The sequence below is a fragment of the Asparagus officinalis genome, chromosome 9 (genome assembly GCF_001876935.1).
Source record: "Asparagus officinalis chromosome 9, Aspof.V1, whole genome shotgun sequence".
Taxonomy (NCBI): Eukaryota; Viridiplantae; Streptophyta; class Magnoliopsida; order Asparagales; family Asparagaceae; genus Asparagus; species Asparagus officinalis.
Window position 1 is genome coordinate 5,733,501 of NC_033802.1, and position 17,613 is coordinate 5,751,113.

The 17,613-nt window shown below is 36.2% G+C and overlaps 1 protein-coding gene across 2 annotated transcripts; it reads right to left on the reverse strand.

Moving 5' to 3' along the window:
- On the reverse strand, positions 1,387-8,176 carry LOC109824696. Of its 2 annotated transcripts, none has more exons than XM_020391338.1 (4): positions 7,942-8,176; positions 7,673-7,819; positions 7,360-7,590; positions 1,387-1,522 (listed from the first exon to the last, which is right to left on the reverse strand). In XM_020391338.1, the coding sequence occupies exons 1-4, from the start codon at positions 8,137-8,139 to the stop codon at positions 1,463-1,465; spliced, it is 636 nt and encodes a 211-aa protein (XP_020246927.1). In that variant the 5' UTR covers positions 8,140-8,176; the 3' UTR covers positions 1,387-1,462. The 2 variants fall into 2 exon arrangements, with proteins under 2 accessions (XP_020246927.1, XP_020246928.1); XM_020391339.1 differs by lacking the exon at positions 1,387-1,522 and adding an exon at positions 7,167-7,217.

Here is a 17,613-nt window from a genome sequence, read left to right on the forward strand (position 1 = left end):
GGCGAGGGCGAGGCCGGCGGCGAGTCAAAGCTGAGAGGGGATGTCGAGGGCGGCGGCAAAATTAGGGTTTTTTCTGTGGTAGAAACAACAAGAGGGGCACGGTAAAAAACAATTTATATCAAACATCGCTGACGGGCTTCCCGTCAGCGATGTTTATTTCCCGTAGGCGATGATCACATCGCCGACGGTTATAAGGCATTTGTGATGACAATAACGCTGACGGGAATTCCCGTCAGCGATATAAACATCGCTGACGGTAAATTCCCATCAGCGTTGTTGCCGTCAGCGAAACATGGTTTTCCACTAGTGATGCTTGCTCTCATTATTTTATTCATTATTTAAACATGTTTGTTCCTATAATTAACAATTTAAAAATAGTGAAATTTAAATTTTGTCTATTTTTAGTCAAAACTGGGAAGATTAAAATACATGTGAATTTGAAGAAAAAAGGTTAAAACAACCCGTTTTTACTATGTGAGTGAAAACACACCTTTATTCCGTAGAAACTTTGAAATCACAAACTTCTTTAAAATCATAGTCTATCAAAATATTAGTCCACAAATTTCACTTAAAGCACAAATTTTCACTTAAAAGTATATCATACTAATAATTCAAATTAAAAAAATGAAATATTGTTATTAAAAGACACTTTTTTTAATTTCTAATTTTTTTCAAATGTCTAAGCACAGCCACTGCTACGCCTCTTACTGCATTCAATTTCATCATGGTTCAAATTAAAAAAAAAATTGAAATATTGTTATTAAAAGGCACTTTTTTTGTAATTTCTATTTTTCTTCAGATGTCTAAACATAGCCACTGCTACGCCTCTTACTGCATATTCAATTTCTAATTTTTCTTAGTTTGAAGAAATTTGTAGATTTTCTTTCAGTTTTTGTAATTTTCTATTTTCTTATACTAATTTGATAATTAGTTCTATTTTTCCATAGTATTCGAATATTCGATAATTATTCGCGAATATTCTTTAATAGTGTTTGTGTGATCTTTGCAAATTATTCGGTCCATATTCGTTAGATATTCAACAAATATAAGTTATCATTGTCTTGCAATAGAGCCAAACATGATATACATGATGAATATGCAACGTAATAATATATAATATTCACAAATAAAAATTCATTTCTTTATATTTACAAGCAGCGAAATCAAATTTTAATGACTAAACTGTATAACGAATGGTTTATTAAACAAACAAATCAAATAGGTATACCTATGGTTAATTTCTATTCACCTATTATGAACCAAATAATAAAGATCACGCATTTATTATTAAATGAACTATCGAATAGATTATGACCAAATACTTAGGCAAATAGAATCGAACAGTTTGTTAAATATTTGGTTCATCTCCACCGCTAAGCAAAAGTGGTGAACTAATAGCCCCAAACTCCCCCAAAAATAAGTAGTGGTAAATCTTCCCCTCTCTTGCCCCTTGGTCCCAACTTCAGGTCTCACAAACTTTGCTTGGGTCCCCAACTGCGCGATTTGAGTCGCTTGGTCCATGCTGCAAAATATGATTTAACATGCATCAACAGTATTGCAGAAATAGAAGCTACACAATTACACTGTCATATTCAAGAACTAGTGTTTTTCATGCAATAAGAGCTTTTAGTGCTCAAACATGTGTCCCAAAAAGAATTGACATTTTGAACGAAACTTTTTGACTTTTCTCCAACCAAAAAAAAATGGCTAGCATAACAAATCTTGACAATGGTATTTTGTTCAGAACTGTGCAGTTAGAATCATCACAGTAAATATTAAATACACAGTCAATATTCATAACCACATCTCAATAACAAACCTATCCAAATAAATCAGTCAAAAAAAAGAAAATAATTGCTGGAAGAATCCTTTAGAAACGAACCCATCCAAGAAGGCGAAAATTACTGAGTCAGAATCACAATAGTTAATGCAATAGAAAATTACTGAGTCAGAATCACAATAGTTAATGCAATAACCCCATAAATAGAACTGAGTTGAGAAGAATAAAAGGGTAAAAGAATTAACCTGTTACAAAAGAAACTAGAGAGAAAGAAAATCGAGCGGGAGGATTTTAAAAAATGGGCTCCGCGAAGTTCGTCGCCAGTGTCTTTAAAGTTCGCCATCATTGGAGTTGTCTCTTGAGGTTGTTAGCGTTTTAGGAGATTTAGGAGTTCAGCTTAGACCGAATATACTGACCGAAGTTTAGTGGTTCGGTTCAGACATTCAGTTTTTAAAAATATGGTTCGGTTTAAAACCAAACTGATCGAACTCATTTGCACCAAATAAAACACTTCAAACTAAATCCATGTCTATTCCTAAAACTTATGCAGCTATTATTGTGGTGGTTTAACTCATATAAATACATCGAGGTCATTCTTTTTATCAATGATTCAACATGAATTAGGCTTGGCGACTTCAGTTCATAAATTGTGCACTTTAGAATTGGGTGGGCTTGGAACCAAATGTAAATCTTTACATGAAATAGCAATTGAATGTAGTGGCGAAAGTTAAAAGTCTGAGTCTTGGAAAACACTTTAAGCATTGTATTCACTTCGGACTAGGATCCTGACATTAAGCAACACAAATAGAACTTTCCTATTTCCATTGGTATTTGAGGTCTTTAGGTAAGGGGGAGCATGAAACTTCAGGTTTACATTATTTTGTGCAGAGTTTGGTCCCAAACAAACCCAAACTAAGCTGACCGAACAGCTTTAGGATGGATTGGTTCAGTTTTGAATCATTAACGGTTTGGTATCGGTTTGTCAAAATTTGAACAAAATCAAATCAATCGACCGTTTGCTCGTCCCTAGCCAAGGCTCCTTAATGAGATAAAGCGGAGATGACCATTAAGATGAAAAACTACTGGAATTCCACAAATCACTGGTAAAGACAGGGTAATCAATTTAACAATTTGATTTTAAATGCATGCCCAAAAGAATGCCTAAACATGAGATTTGCATTTGTGCCACCCTAGATTTAAATCCAGGACCCAAAACCCATGTTCCCAAACAGACCCTAAATGTTTTTCAATCAGGTTTGTGGTAAGCACTGGTAAGCACTCAACAAACAATTGACAGATAAAAGACCAGGACAACTCATTATTCTACATAGAAAACCCAATGAATTAAAGAATACTAGCTACACATGGATCCATAGAGGAAAAATAATTGGCAAAATCATGTGAGGACCTCGTTTGCTAAATCACTCACATTTTTAACAAGCGGAGACTACTTAATAATCAAGGACATACCAGGTTAAGATGGTCTACCAAATAACATACCTTTATAAACAGATAGTTGTATGTCACTAGTCAAAGGTGAACCACTATATAGAATAAGAATTTCTTAGCAAAGATGTTCTCTTCAAGTAACAATGAAAACTCAAAATTTTCATTTAAACCAATAAACAATATAATATTGCTTATCTAAACTGGAAATCTAGCTTGGATGATTCCATCCTTGGATGCAATTCTCAAACAATATAATATTGCTTATCTAAACTGGAAATCTAGCTTGGATGATTCCATCCTTGGATGCAATTCTCAATGGGAATTCATTCACATACTCAATTTGACTTTGCACAATAAATTGCTCTATATGTCCAATCTGCCTTGCATACCCAAAAAAGCCAAAACAGGCCATGTTTTGATTGAAACTATTGCATACTGAACAAGACGTAGAGAGTGATAGAGGATTGAAAGGCTTCTTCTCCAAATTGGTATATGCATAATGGTTCGGTTCAAATTTATAAATCTTGGTAATGAGTAGACTCCAATCATGCCAATAAGACGATGAACAATGTTACATTAAACGTTGGGCGCTTCTAGGCTCGGACTTGGCGCCCAGCGCTTAATCGCCTAGGTGAGCGCTTAAACGGTTTCTGAGCGTTTTTTTCCTTTCTTCATTTAAGTGGTGATCGATGAGGTTTTGCTGAAGGTCGGAGGAGGTAGTGGAGGTGTTCATATTTGGGGTTACAACATGTACAGGTTGCACACCAAGCTCAAGAATCTTAAGCCTTCCCTCAAAGAACTGAATAAGAGGCATTTCATGAACATCAGTGAACAAGTATCTAGAGCTAAATTGGAGTTGTATGAAATTCAATCTCAAATTAGCTCTGATTTACTCAACCCAGTTCTGATTTCTAAGGAAAAAGAGTGCATCAGAAAATTCACTAACCTACTGGAATGTGAAAACTCCTTTTATAGACAAAAAGCAAATATTAGCTGGGGATTGTATGGGGACAAGAGCACTCAATTTTTTCACTCTGTTATGAGGAATAAGTGGCACCATAATAGAGTGTTGTCTATCCACTCAAGAAATGGCTCTAGAATCACAGATCAACAAGGTATTATCTCTGAGTTTGTTGATTATTATGAAAATCTGCTTGGAACTACAGGTCCTATAACAACACCCAAACCTGAAGTTATCTCGTAAGGACCAATTCTCTCTTCTGTTCATTGCTGTGAGTTGGGAAAGCCTGTAACTAGAATGGAGATCAAACAAGCAGTCTTTACAATGCCAAATGACAAAGCCCCAGGCCCGGATGGTTATAGCGCTTCATTCTTCAAATCTGCATGGAGTGTTATTAAAGAAGATTTGTTTATGGCTGTTGAGGAGTTTTTCACCTCAGGTAAGCTGCTGGGTGCCTTGAACTCTACCTCTATAACTTTGATACTAAAAATCCTCAATCCAACTACAGCTTCAGACTACAGACCTATTTCTTGTTGTAATGTAATATACAAGATCATTACCAAGGTCATTGCTAACAGAATCCAAAAGGTCATGGGTTTCCTGATAAATGATGCCCAGAGTGCTTTTGTCAAAGGGAGGCTTATTTCAAGCAATTTTCTCCTAGCCCATGAACTAATTAAGCACTATGGAAGAAAGCACAATTCACCTAGAGCTATTATAAGTGTGGATCTTAGAAAGGCTTTTGATACTATAAACTGGGATTTCATCAAATCTATGCTAGTTGGTTTGGGTTTCCCTGCAAACATGATCGGCTGGATTTGGGAATGCATCACCACTCCTAAATTTTCTCTATCTTTAAATGGAGGGTTACATGGCTACTTTCATGGAGCTAGGGGGCTAAGGCAGGGGGATCCATTATCCCCTTATCTTTTTGTGTTGGGAATGGAATATTTGTCAAGAAGGTTATCTCTTCTCAAAGATGACAGAATGTTCAAGTTCCATCCAAATTGCTCTAAATTGAAGATTACACATCTAATTTTCGCTGATGACCTATTATTGTTTGGAAAGGCTGATTTTAGCACCATCACAAAGCTACAGGTATGCTTACAGGAGTTCTGTCAAGTCTCAGGCTTAGATGTTAATCTTGGTAAATGCTCAATCTATATGAGTGGTGTTGATGACAGTTTGAAGTCTCAGTTTTGCACTCTTCTGGGCTTTATGGAGGGGTCCTTGCCTATGAAATATTTGGGATTGCCATTAACAACAAAAAGGCTATCTCATCTTGAGTGTTCTTCCCTTATTAGCAAAATCACTGATCAATTCCATAACTGGCAGCAAAATAGGAAGCTATCCTATGCGGGGAGAATCCAGCTGATTAAAACTGTTATTTTTGGGATTCAATCTTTTTGGGTTAGCAATTATATATTGCCGATAAAAGTTCTTGAAAGAATTGATAAGCTTTGCTCCTCTTTCCTTTGGGGTCAAAAAATCCATCTGATCTCCTGGAATACAGTTTGTTTAGAGAGGATGCAAGGTGGCTTAGGCCTTTTTTCGGCAAAGGAGTGGAATAATGCAGCAGCAATTAAACTTCTTTGGATGATACATCAGAAAAAAGACCTGTTATGGGTCAAATGGGTGCACGGTCATTACTTACAGCACTCAAATATTTGGCAAGTTCAACATAGGGGCAATGATTCTTGGATGTGGAAGCAACTTCTCAAAGTTAGAAATATGTTGTTAGCTAAGTTTGGTAATGCTGAAGTATTGAGGAGTTCACTGGATGCTTGTTGTGTCAATGGAAAAATCAATATGACAGCAATCTACAATGCCCCGTATCAATCAAATATCTCAGCAGTATGGGCAGAAACTACATGGGGGAGATTGAACTACCCTAAACATTCTTTCATCCTCTGGTTAGTTAATCACTCAAGGCTCCTTACCCAGGAGAGACTGTGTAGACTGAGATTATTAGATGCAAATCTATGTGTTTTGTGCTCCAGTCAGCCTGAAAATTGCAAGCATCTCTTCTTCGAATGCCAATACTCAGCTGCTGTCTGGAACATGATGATGGACTGGTTGAGATTCACTTGGAAAACTTGTAACTGGTACTTGCTCATCCAATGGTACTCTCATAACTTGAGAGGTAAGAACTTTAAGAAGAACCTGAAGAGAATGACTCTTGCTGTTGCTGTCTATTCTATTTGGCAAGAGAGGAATAATAGAATTTTTCAAGGGAAAGCTAGGGAGCCTGCTGATCTCTTTCGAGCAATCAAGTACTCCATATATTCCAAAATACTAAACGAGGATATAGCTGTACATATGAAGGATGAACTTGTGAAGTTGTAGTGTTTTTTCTTTGGTTACCAGGTCAAGTTTCTGGCTGCCTGGTCTTTTGATGTACAAACATTTCTATATTTGACTGATGAATAAAGCTTTATTTCATTGATCAAAAAAAAAAGTTTGGAGGACGTGTAGGCTACGACACATAAAATCACAATCAAGGCCTACAGGGTGCAATCCACGTAAGCAGACAATGCTTCCCTAAACGCTCGTAAAATTTAGGTGGGCATCCTAAATATCGCCTAGGCGCTAGGCGTTAGTTAAGCGGCCTAGGTACCGCCTAGGCCTAGGCGTATGCCTAAGCGGACTAGGCGGAGGTTTTTTAAAACAGTGACGATGAATGATACGAGCAATCCCTTAATGCCACCAAACCATGTGAAGGGAGAACGTGCTGAGGAGGTGAAGGTGAAAATTTAACCATTGAAATTATAATTGTTGAGAATATAAGCTGATATGATAAGTGCATCAGAAATTGAAACAAATAGGGACAGTTCGCAACATAAAGAGGTCATTATTTGTGAATCTAAAAAATGCACAAGCTTTTAGAATGAACATGTGTGTGCGTCCACACACCCTTCACAGACCAAGAAGATGGTAAGAATGGGGAAGTAAGCATATTATTAGTTGCTCCGCCTCTGTCTCATTGGCAATTTAACTTTCATCGTAAGATCCTTCATACGCAACAAGCAAAATAAAACTAGCCAAAATTCCGGTGACAACCATGCTTTAGTTTCTTGCATAAAAAAAAAGAGGACAAAAACTAAGAAGCGAACCATGCATGTGTGCTCCTGTTCAAATTAAATTGGCATGTCTGAACCAGGAATTATACCTCTGTGGGCACTGGTGGATTAGTTGGTTTGGGCTTTTTCCTGAAGATGGGAACCTCGTCGTCATCTTCGTCGTCATCAGGGACACTGGTGACCACCTTGGCTTCATACTGATCGAGCTCATTCATGTCGAGATCTTTCGCCTCGAAAGTGATGTAATAGTTGACAGGGCAAGAGACCTCTGCATTACAGTTGACGATTCCCGTGATATCGAGACGGAGTTCCCTGGCACCCTGTAACAATAATAACAAGTTTAACAATTATTTTAAAGATCCCGTCGTAGATTCGTATTGGGGCAACAAAAAGAAGCAGCACCTCTTTCACTCTCTCTTCGTTATGCCGGTCGACGGCAAAGCGGGCATATTTAAGAATTTTCCCCCTGAACTTCGCGGAGATATTATTCATAATGGGTGTGATGAGACCGAAAGCAAAAACATTAGGGAACTCAGGAACCTCAAATCCCTATAGAAGAAGAATATTTAATGAGGAGGAAGAAGAAGAATAATAAATTAATCGGAAAATTTAATTAGAATAATCGACATATTTTAATGGATTTTTAGGGTTAGGGCTAAAGGGGGGTTTACATCGCTGCGCATGACAGCTTCTTCGTAGCGATCAATCTCTTCGGCGGTCATCATATGGAGACCATCGTTGTAGATCTCGTCCTCATCATCATCAACGCCGTAGACACGTCCCTCCTCCTGTGGCGTCACCGTCATCGTCGTCATCTTTGCCTTCTTCGCCGGAGATTCAGGCAATTCATACGTCGCCGCCGTCGACATCCTCCAATAACCCTAGCAAATAACAACCCCAATTCGATCTCTCTCTCTCTCTCTCTCTCTCTCTCGCTCTGCCCCTACTTTAAATACTAATCACGGTCACAATGACAATTTTGAATATTAGGGGCTGTTCGGTTGGGTTGTTTTTTTTGAAAGTTACTGTAGCTGTTAGGTAGCTTTACAGTACCTTTTACTTATTTACATTGTTTGGTTGTGTAAAAAAAATGCTGATGCGACAGTTAAAAATCCAATGTGGCAGCTTCTGACCATTTCTCCTCAAAATCTAGTGATTTTGGGCGAAAGTTACTGTAGCGGAGTCGGTTTTCAATTTGGTTTCCTGACTACAGTAACTTTCACGTAATGAACCAAACGGGCCCTTAGTGCCTCTCATTTGCTATAATTCCATCTCATTCGTCAAATCCTTAAAGTTGTCCCTCAGACTCCAAAGCGTCTTTGCGAATCGGTCCCTCAACACCAAAATGACCCTCATCTCAATAGGGGGGCCCATGAAGGATATTATATTATATTATATTCTACTGAGCTTATTACTATAGTATGACATATTAAATAATACAATATATAATAATTGGACAGATTATATTTATTATAATGCGATATATTATTATATAATATTTTTTATTTATTATAATATAATAAATTAACATATAATTGATTATACTATAATATATTATATGTTACTGTGTATTAAATTATAATGTATTATAATATGATATAATATTATATTGATCATTATCTAATATAATATTTATTTATAATTTAATGTAATATTTAGTTATAATGTAATGTAATTTATTATAATATATTCACATTATATTAATTATTAAAGTATAATTCATTGAAATCATTAAAAGGTATTTTATTAATTTTTATGCCACTATGTTATACTAATATAATTTAGTATCATATTATACTAACAATAGTATTATGTGTTATACATATTTACTATAAATCATGCGACTCCATTTCCAATATATTGTATAATGTTATAATATTAAATTAAAAATAAATTTACTTTGTTTTATAATATTATGAAAGTAATATTATGATAAATCATGGTAACGTAAATAAATATAGTATTTTAATAAGATGCAACCTCATTAATTATCCCGCTTAAAATTGTCTCAATCACAATTCCTAATTATCCCATTATCTCAACTATTCCATTTTATCACGTTCAAATTGTCCCAATGGGTTAAAAATTATTCTATCGGGATAGTTATCTCACTTGGCCCCAAATTACCACAACGAATAACCCCCTCCCCCCACTCGATCTCCCAAAACAAAAATTGTTATTATGATTTGAGAGATTCTATGAAGAATATTTTAGGGGTTATTGGGTTCAAATCCTAAAATTTCAGGATTTAGAATCTTATGGAGAATTCCAAATCCTAGAATTTTATACATGCCTTAAATTTTCTAAAATTTTATTTGGTTCAACGTTATTATAGGAAATCAAATCCTAAATTTATAATTTTTTGTTTGGTTCAAACCTGAAATTGTAGGATGTCAGGTTCTAAAGTTCGTAATCTATATTTTGTTGAGGGGTTGTTTGCTGACACAGAAGGTTTGGTGAGATAGAGAGCATGTTTGGCAACTTACTTAATTATTGAGGGGTTGTTTGCTGACACAGAAGGTTTGGTGAGATAGAGAGCATGTTTGGCAACTTACTTAATTATCATTACTAGGTTTTATACATGTGCAATGCACGCGCTTAAATAACATGATTAAGTATTTTGGCTTATTTTCTAACTAGATTTTGTTCTTTAGTTCCAACTTTAATAGTTTGTGCTCACTTTTGTCTCCAAACTTTAATACTGTGATCATTTTTTTTTTTTTGATTTTTGTTTAAATGGGCTACACCCAATTTAAAATTTCTTGTTTATATTTGAATTGATAGAAAGTAAATATAATTTGAAGCTAATTTAATTTTCATATTATTTTGACTGACATGAAACCAAACTTTACTTGAGAAAGTACAGTGTTACAAAAGTATAAAATTATTAAAATAGTGTTATACAAGGAAGATGGATATTTAAAACTAATAAGGTAAAAATGATTGATTAAAAATTATTAAAATAGTGTTATACAAGGAAGATGGATATTTAAAACTAATAAGGTAAAAATGATTGATTAGAAGTATGCTAAAACGATACAAAAGGGGAAGATGGATATTTAAAACTAATAAGGTAAAAATGATTGATTAGAAGTATGCTAAAACGATACAAAAGGTAATATGAAGTTTATTCCGAATCATTGATAGACTTCATAAAATTTTTAAACTAAAGATTAATGCTAACTCTAGTATACTTTTATATAATAAAAACATCCACATAAGCATATAAAAAAGTACTGAATGTTCATGAAACTCCTTCTAAATATTCCTAAGTTCACTCAAAATATTTAAACTACTATAGAAAATATTCAGAAAATATTATATCCTTCTAAATATTCCTAAGTTCACTCAAAATATTTAAACTACTATAGAAAATATTCAGAAAATATTATATTTTATTCCTTTTATTTTATTTTTTTTAAAATATTTAAACTACTATAGAAAATATTCAGAAAATATTATATTTTATTCCTTTTATTTTATTTTTTTTATTGAGCTACGATCAATTATTTTTCACCTTTATCTTTTTCCCAAATAATTCTAAACTAGTGTCTTTACCATCTACATCGATTGTGACATAAGGCTGGAGTTATATTTTTATGATGTTATCTGTTCTGGGTTTGATAATATTTTATCTTCTCGTTTAACTTTACAAAGAAGTTAAATGTAGTTATGATGTTGTGACGCCCCTGGTTTCAATAAGGCTACAGTCCAAGGTGAAACCAAAGATGTCAAACCTGCATTGCACCCACACCGTGTAATAACATGTTTCACCAATCACAGTAATATCCTCTAGTGGAGTCAAAGAGAAGTGCAGGTACAAAACATGCATAATAAGGAAATAAATACAATAGACATAAAATAGAAGAGATATCTCATAATGAAAATTATGTCTTAACTATAATACATCTGATAACTAAAATAGTGAAAATGTCAACATGAATCAACTAAAATCGTACTAAGGCACACTACCTTTACAAAATAAAATACAAAACTCTAATGTCTGAAGAGAAATAAAATTTATTGTGGAGCCTTTACTAAAAACTCATGCGACTGCGACTATGTAAGAACTTCGTCATCCTGCGACTCTCCGGTGCTCTGAGTTGTCTGAAAGGAAAGAAAATAACAAAAAGAACCACAAAAGAGTGTAAAACTTGTTTCGACAAGTTCCAATTATATTTAGCTAATATAATTTGAGATAAGTAGGATAAGTTAGCTACTATATCTCAAACTTGTTTTAATATATTTAGCTAATATATCTCAAACTTGTTTCGACGAGGTTTCAAAATAATCATTTTATATGTAGCAAATATGACTAGCACGTGTCTTAGTAGTTAATATATGAAGGTTTCTGTTATACTCAAGTACCAGCATCGTCGCCCCAAGTTCCTTTCATCGGCGGTAAGTATTAGATTTTTGGTACCGTAAAACTTATTTCGACAAGTTCCAGTTAGAACGCAAAGGCGGACCTCTGTGTTTTGAACTTGAAACGCAGGGCTCGACCTTGGCATCTCTGAATCTTAAAATGCCAGGCTTGACTTTGGCGTTTGTGAATTTTAGAACGCAAGGCTCGACCTTGGCGTTTCTAAATCTTAGAACGTCAGGCTTGACTTTGACGTTTGTGAACTTTAGAACACAAGGTTCGACCTTGGCGTTTCTGAATCTTAGAACGTTAGGCCTGACTTTGGTGTTTTTGAATTTTAGAATGCAGAGCTTAACTCTGACGTTTAAAATTAAGCCTTCCTTAGACTTATTTCGGTTTTGCACTAATTTGTTCATTTGTGTATTCGCAAGGCACTATCCCAATGAGCCTCTTTCCTTTTATCATTACTTTGGCCATGAAGGCGGCGCAGATCATAACCTAGTGTTCAGCTTGTGTCAAGAACTCCCAATTTTCCAAGATGCCAATAAAGAACGTGCGGAAGCTATCACTCAGGCCACTCCAACAATTCTTAGGACTTTGGTTACAGATGCTAGGTTCAAGACTGTGAACCACAAATAATTCCACAAGCCAACATTTCTGTTTGGAGACTCCGTCAAGAATGACAAGAACATCATGAATGACGGGGACTATAAATGGCTAAGGAAGATATTTGGAGACTCCGTCAAGAATGACAAGAACATCATGAATGACGGGGACTATAAATGGCTAAGGAAGATAAGGGATCATCATTTTTTCTTGCCCGATATGGAGAGGATGTTTCTTCTATCATATTTTCAATGCGCTTCCATCCCACAGTACATGGACTGGGCTTTTGTCAAGGAACAAGACGGGGTTGTAATTGGTACTCTGACCTTTCATGGTTTCCACACCGCAGGCTACAATCGTCAAGTGTCTGCTCTGGTACTAGGCCTATTTTCAAGGGAATATCTAATTGGTGAAGTGGCTAGTCCGGCTAACACTTTCATCAGAAGATTTATGGCAAAGAAAGGTGAATTCCCTGCACCAGTATTTATATTCCTAGGATGGGTGCATTCTACAAAAGCAGGATGGTGGACCAGGATGACCGAATTTATACTGAAAGAGTTAGAAGCTCCACTTGCTCGGTCTAGGCTTGGTTGTTCTGTGATGGCCACACGATTTGGTATTGTTCAAAGCCATTACAACTTCTTTGGTATATTGGAGAGATATAACCAAGAGACTTGTACTTTCTTCACACCCGTCGGAGAATTAGGTTTTGCTACCCATGAAATATATGAAGTCTCCGGTCTTCCTTTTGGGGACTTACCGTATGAGGAGTTCATCCCTGGGTCAAGAGAACTCAAGATTTTAAGGGAGATCAGTCCTGAGATGTATGATACCCTTTGGGAAGTGATGTGTCATTTTTATATTTGCACTCAGTTGACAGGGGCGAGAGGTGGTAGGGTTAAGCAACTAGCGTGGGTTGAGTATTTGTTCCAGAACTCGAATCACAAAGTGGCTTATGTAACTCGTCTGACTGCAAGCACTCCAGAAGAAATCCAAGCCCAGATTAACGATGTGACCGTCCATTACACCAACGACTGTATAGAGGACACTTTCCCGGCTCATACTGAGTTTGAAAGCTTTCATCACCAAGCCGCGACTCCCATTTCTTACACGTCTTTGTTGGCAGGATTTTTAATGTTGTGGCTGAAGAGATGTGTAGTCCCGACTAGGCCGACAGATGCACATACTGCAGAAGTGATTTACCCTGCCATTCTTTTGGCGTATGGGAGGCCTCTAAACCTTCTTTTGGGCATGATGTGTTGTCTGTAGAGTGGTTTGTGGGAGTTGGCTCTCGATTTCATTAAAGTTAAGGAGGTGGGTTCGGGCGATAAGAAGACTTTCCAAACTCCTAACCTGTTAGACCCTAGAGGAGGGGGTGATTAGGGTCTTATGCTAATCTAATCCCGATTAAAAGCTAATTAAAATAATATTGATTAATTTGTTCTTGCAAAAATGATATAAGATAGATATGAGCAAGAAAGATATGACTAAGCACAAATAAAAAGAACGCTAAGCAAAACACAAACAAGAACTCAATGAAGCTCACACTCACTAAATCACACCCCACAACCCACACTATATAGTATGAAAATATTAAGCTCAATATTGTGTGTGTGATAAATGAGAACAATGAAATTTAATTCAATTTAATATAGCAAGATATGAATATGAAATTGACAAATAAGCTATATAAAAGAGTTTAGATAAACTTCTCTATAAACACAAAGAACTGAAGAAATGATGATGAGGATGGATTCCTGAATTTGAATTGAAGGCTTCTTCTTTGTGAAAAACTTCTCTTTTGAAACAAAGCTTAAAACAAGGCACTAAACACCTCTTAAACACTTTGTAAACTTAAGTAATCAATTCTCTTGGATATTTCAAGTGTTGAATGTAGTAGGGTATTTATAACAACCCAATACATCAGTAAAAACCCAAGTAAAAAGACCAAAAACCCATTAGAAAACAAAACGAGGAACTAGCCGTTACTGTGCAACGGCTATATTTGCGGTCGACCGCAGATCCACGGCCGGTCGACCGCGAAAGGCTGAAACCCAGAGTAAGGTCTCTGGACAATTTGCGGTCAACCGCAACGACACGCTCGGTCGACCGAAAATAGATATACATAAAAACTGCAGATTTGAAAATGGATTTTTAGTGCATGTAAAAGTTAGCAAATGTAGTCCAACAAATATGAAACTTTGGGGAAAGCTTATAAATGAGAGAATAAGCATGTTTAAAAAAGGAATTGTTGGAAATGCAATTTTATTTTGTAAAAGCCCACTGTTTTTGAACAGTGTAAAGAAAACCTGTTTTTCATAAAAATAAGAATTGAATTATGACTTATGAAATTGTATTTATATTTCATGAATACATTATATATATTATGAAGTATGATAGAGATGTAAACATGAAACAAAAGTTTGATAAAAAATCATTTAAACAAACTTGTGTTGTGTATACATATTGAGCTTAAATAAAGTCATACAATATATGTAGACAAACCTCTCTTATACCTAGGTGATTGTCACATATAAACTTGCATCTTTAACTCTTGATATAGAAATCTTTTCACCATGTGTTGATGTCCTAAAAAGGAAAAATAAACCACAACCACTAGAAAACAAATTAGCTGTAAATTGTTTGGCAAATCATCACCAAAACCAAATGGCTAACAATCTCCCCCTTTTTGATGATGGCAAACAATATATTAAATGAGATATAATATTCATATGAATAAACCAAAACAAATATGACTTTAACATTCATATGAATAAACCAAGTTTTCTCCCCTTTGACAACATCAAAATGGGGAAAAGATAGGAGCAATGCTCCCCCTGCATTTATGCATAGGTTAGAGAAAATGGTTAGGCACAAACTCCCCCTGTCAAGAAGCATGAGTGATTATATGTGATATATATAAGATCCACACTCAATGAAAAGGAAGAACTCACAAACATTTGAGTTATGGTATACCATCCATAAGATAATAATCCAAACATTAACAAGCAGATAGATCATTTGAGACATAGAAACATGTGGATGAATACACAAAGCAACAAAAAAAATAGAATGAATCTACTTCATGATGTTGTAAGCTAAACATATAAGTTGAATTATTCAGCACAAAAACCAACACAGAACACAGATTGAACTAAGAATTAAACAAAACCAAAATATTGTTTTCAAACAACAAATCACATCCAAACATCATAGTTTTAACTAGAAACGAGTGTAAGTCCAAACATTCAGATTGTTAACCAAAATATTGCAGACCAAAACAGAACAGAAGTGTTTTAAGTGAAATACTACAATGTCCAAATAAAAACATCATAACTAAAGAACCACCATAAGTCCATCAATCACTACCATCGGAGCCAACATCCTCAGATCCTGCCTCTGAACCAGATTCTTCAGCAGAACCTTCGTCAGAACCAGAGGCTGAGCCAGAACTAGAGCCGGAAACAGACGCCTGAATCCCGAGGGATTGACGCTGGAGCCGCAGAATCTCCCTCACGTCACGCCGAAGATCAGAAACAGTAGTCTCAAGTCTGTCAAGACGATCATCGAGTCGCTCGAAATGATCATAGACCTCACTAGAAGAAATAGGAGCTGAACGAGTACGAGGTCGAGGCCTAGAGCTAGAAGATGGTCTAGAAGAAGATGCACCCACAGAGGGTAAAGGAGCAGGAATTGGGGCTTCAAGATGCATCCTAGAAAGGGATGTTCTATCAAAAAATTCTTTATTAGCATCTACTTTTGGTTCACCGGAGAGATCGACACGGAAGTGTTTGAAGATGATAGTAAGGAATGAGCCAAAAGGAAGGAACTTGGTATGCTTGCTAATCATATTCTCAAGAAGAACAAGCCCCCAATTGACTTTGATTTTAGCAAAAATGGCATAAACTGCATTAACTCTATCAGAGGAAAAATGGTCAAAACTACCAGTTTTGGGAATAAGGTTGTGAGCAATAATCTTAGCAATGATTTTACCGGAAGGGTTCAAGGTGTTATTGCTCATAGGATAGGTACAACCGGGAAGAAACATTTTACTGTCAACAAAAGGATGATTATGAACAATGGACATAAGGTCAATATCACTTGTCGGGATCTTAAGGATACCCGCAAGGTCATCAGCAGAAAACTCAATCTGGGTGTTCTTCACATATGATCTAAGATATATAACATTATCATCAGATGTGTAGGAGGATATATTAGCATAGAAGAGATAAACAAGAAAAGGATAATGAGGTTCCTTGTTCTTTTTATCTAAGAGATGATACAGGCCAACATCATTAAGGAGATTAGGAATATTATAGGGCGCAAGTTCATCATAGTTAATAGTCCTACCAGCTAAAATTTTTAGTTTGCACAACTCCCTGAACTTGGGAATAAGATGGGTATTTCTCAGGTAGTCACAAACATCATCAAGAAGCTTTTGGCGATTCCTAGAGATCTAAGCTCAGACTTGATCTTTGGAAGAGTGAACATCTTACATCGATAAGATATTCGCTTTCAAATTCTTACTTCGATAAACGAAGGAAGAATCCCCAAAACCTTCACGATTCAATCAGAATCTGTGAATCGGTGGTCCACGGGCTAACGCACCCCCGGCACAGGCAAAGATCCCATGCAAGCAGCGATCCAAACAACGATCCTGCGTTTGTTTCTAAAAAGTTGTAATTTTTCTTTTGTTGTGTAAAAGAAGTCTTATAAAAAGAGTATTTCTTTTGAATTTGTTGTAATCGACTGAAGATATAATGAATTCCACAATGAAACAAACTTTTGACGCAAACAAACTGGCGACCACAGTGGGAGCCAACGGTCTCGCTGCCGAGACCGTCGTGTCGCAGCCGATCAAGATTCCAGTTGAATCCACGGTCGAATACGAGTTTGACCAAACCAAGTTTGAGGAATATCTCTCATCATCCTCTTCAAGATCTTCATTATCTCGCAAGTACAAGAGGATCTCATCATTGAAGAAGGCTTATACGCCAAAGAAGGCTAAAAGTGAAGACTCTTGCCCAATCGTTGTTGAGGCCTTGCCTCGCAACATTATCCCGGCGACCCCCAAAGCCGGAAGCTCTGCTCATAACGATTCCACCCTAATTAAGGAGTCGTTTGATCGAAGTTCGCCAACTCTGACGAAGAGGGCTCGTCAGAGGCGACGCCAACGTCTCGCTCGTCAAATGGCTAAGGCCTTGGAACAAACCGATGGAGTTCGTTACTATGCGGACTTAGAATCGAGGAAACATCGAGTGGTTCAGTCACCTCAACGTCAAACCACTCATATTTCTGCACAACTCACGACGGATGAATGGACTCTCGTCAAAAGGGCTCGTTCGACCCTTAAAGAACGTATACAAAAGCGTCA

Coding starts and splice junctions, on each gene's coding strand:
- LOC109824696 (XM_020391338.1), bottom strand. CDS start 8,139: ATGTCGACGGCGGCGACGTATGAATTGCCTGAATCTCCGGCGAAGAAG. Junction 7,820..7,941: donor AAGCTGTCATGCGCAGCGAT/GTAAACCCCCCT, acceptor CTTCTTCTATAG/GGATTTGAGGTTCCTGAGTT. Junction 1,523..7,359: donor ATCCACCAGTGCCCACAGAG/GTATAATTCCTG, acceptor CATATTTTGCAG/CATGGACCAAGCGACTCAAA.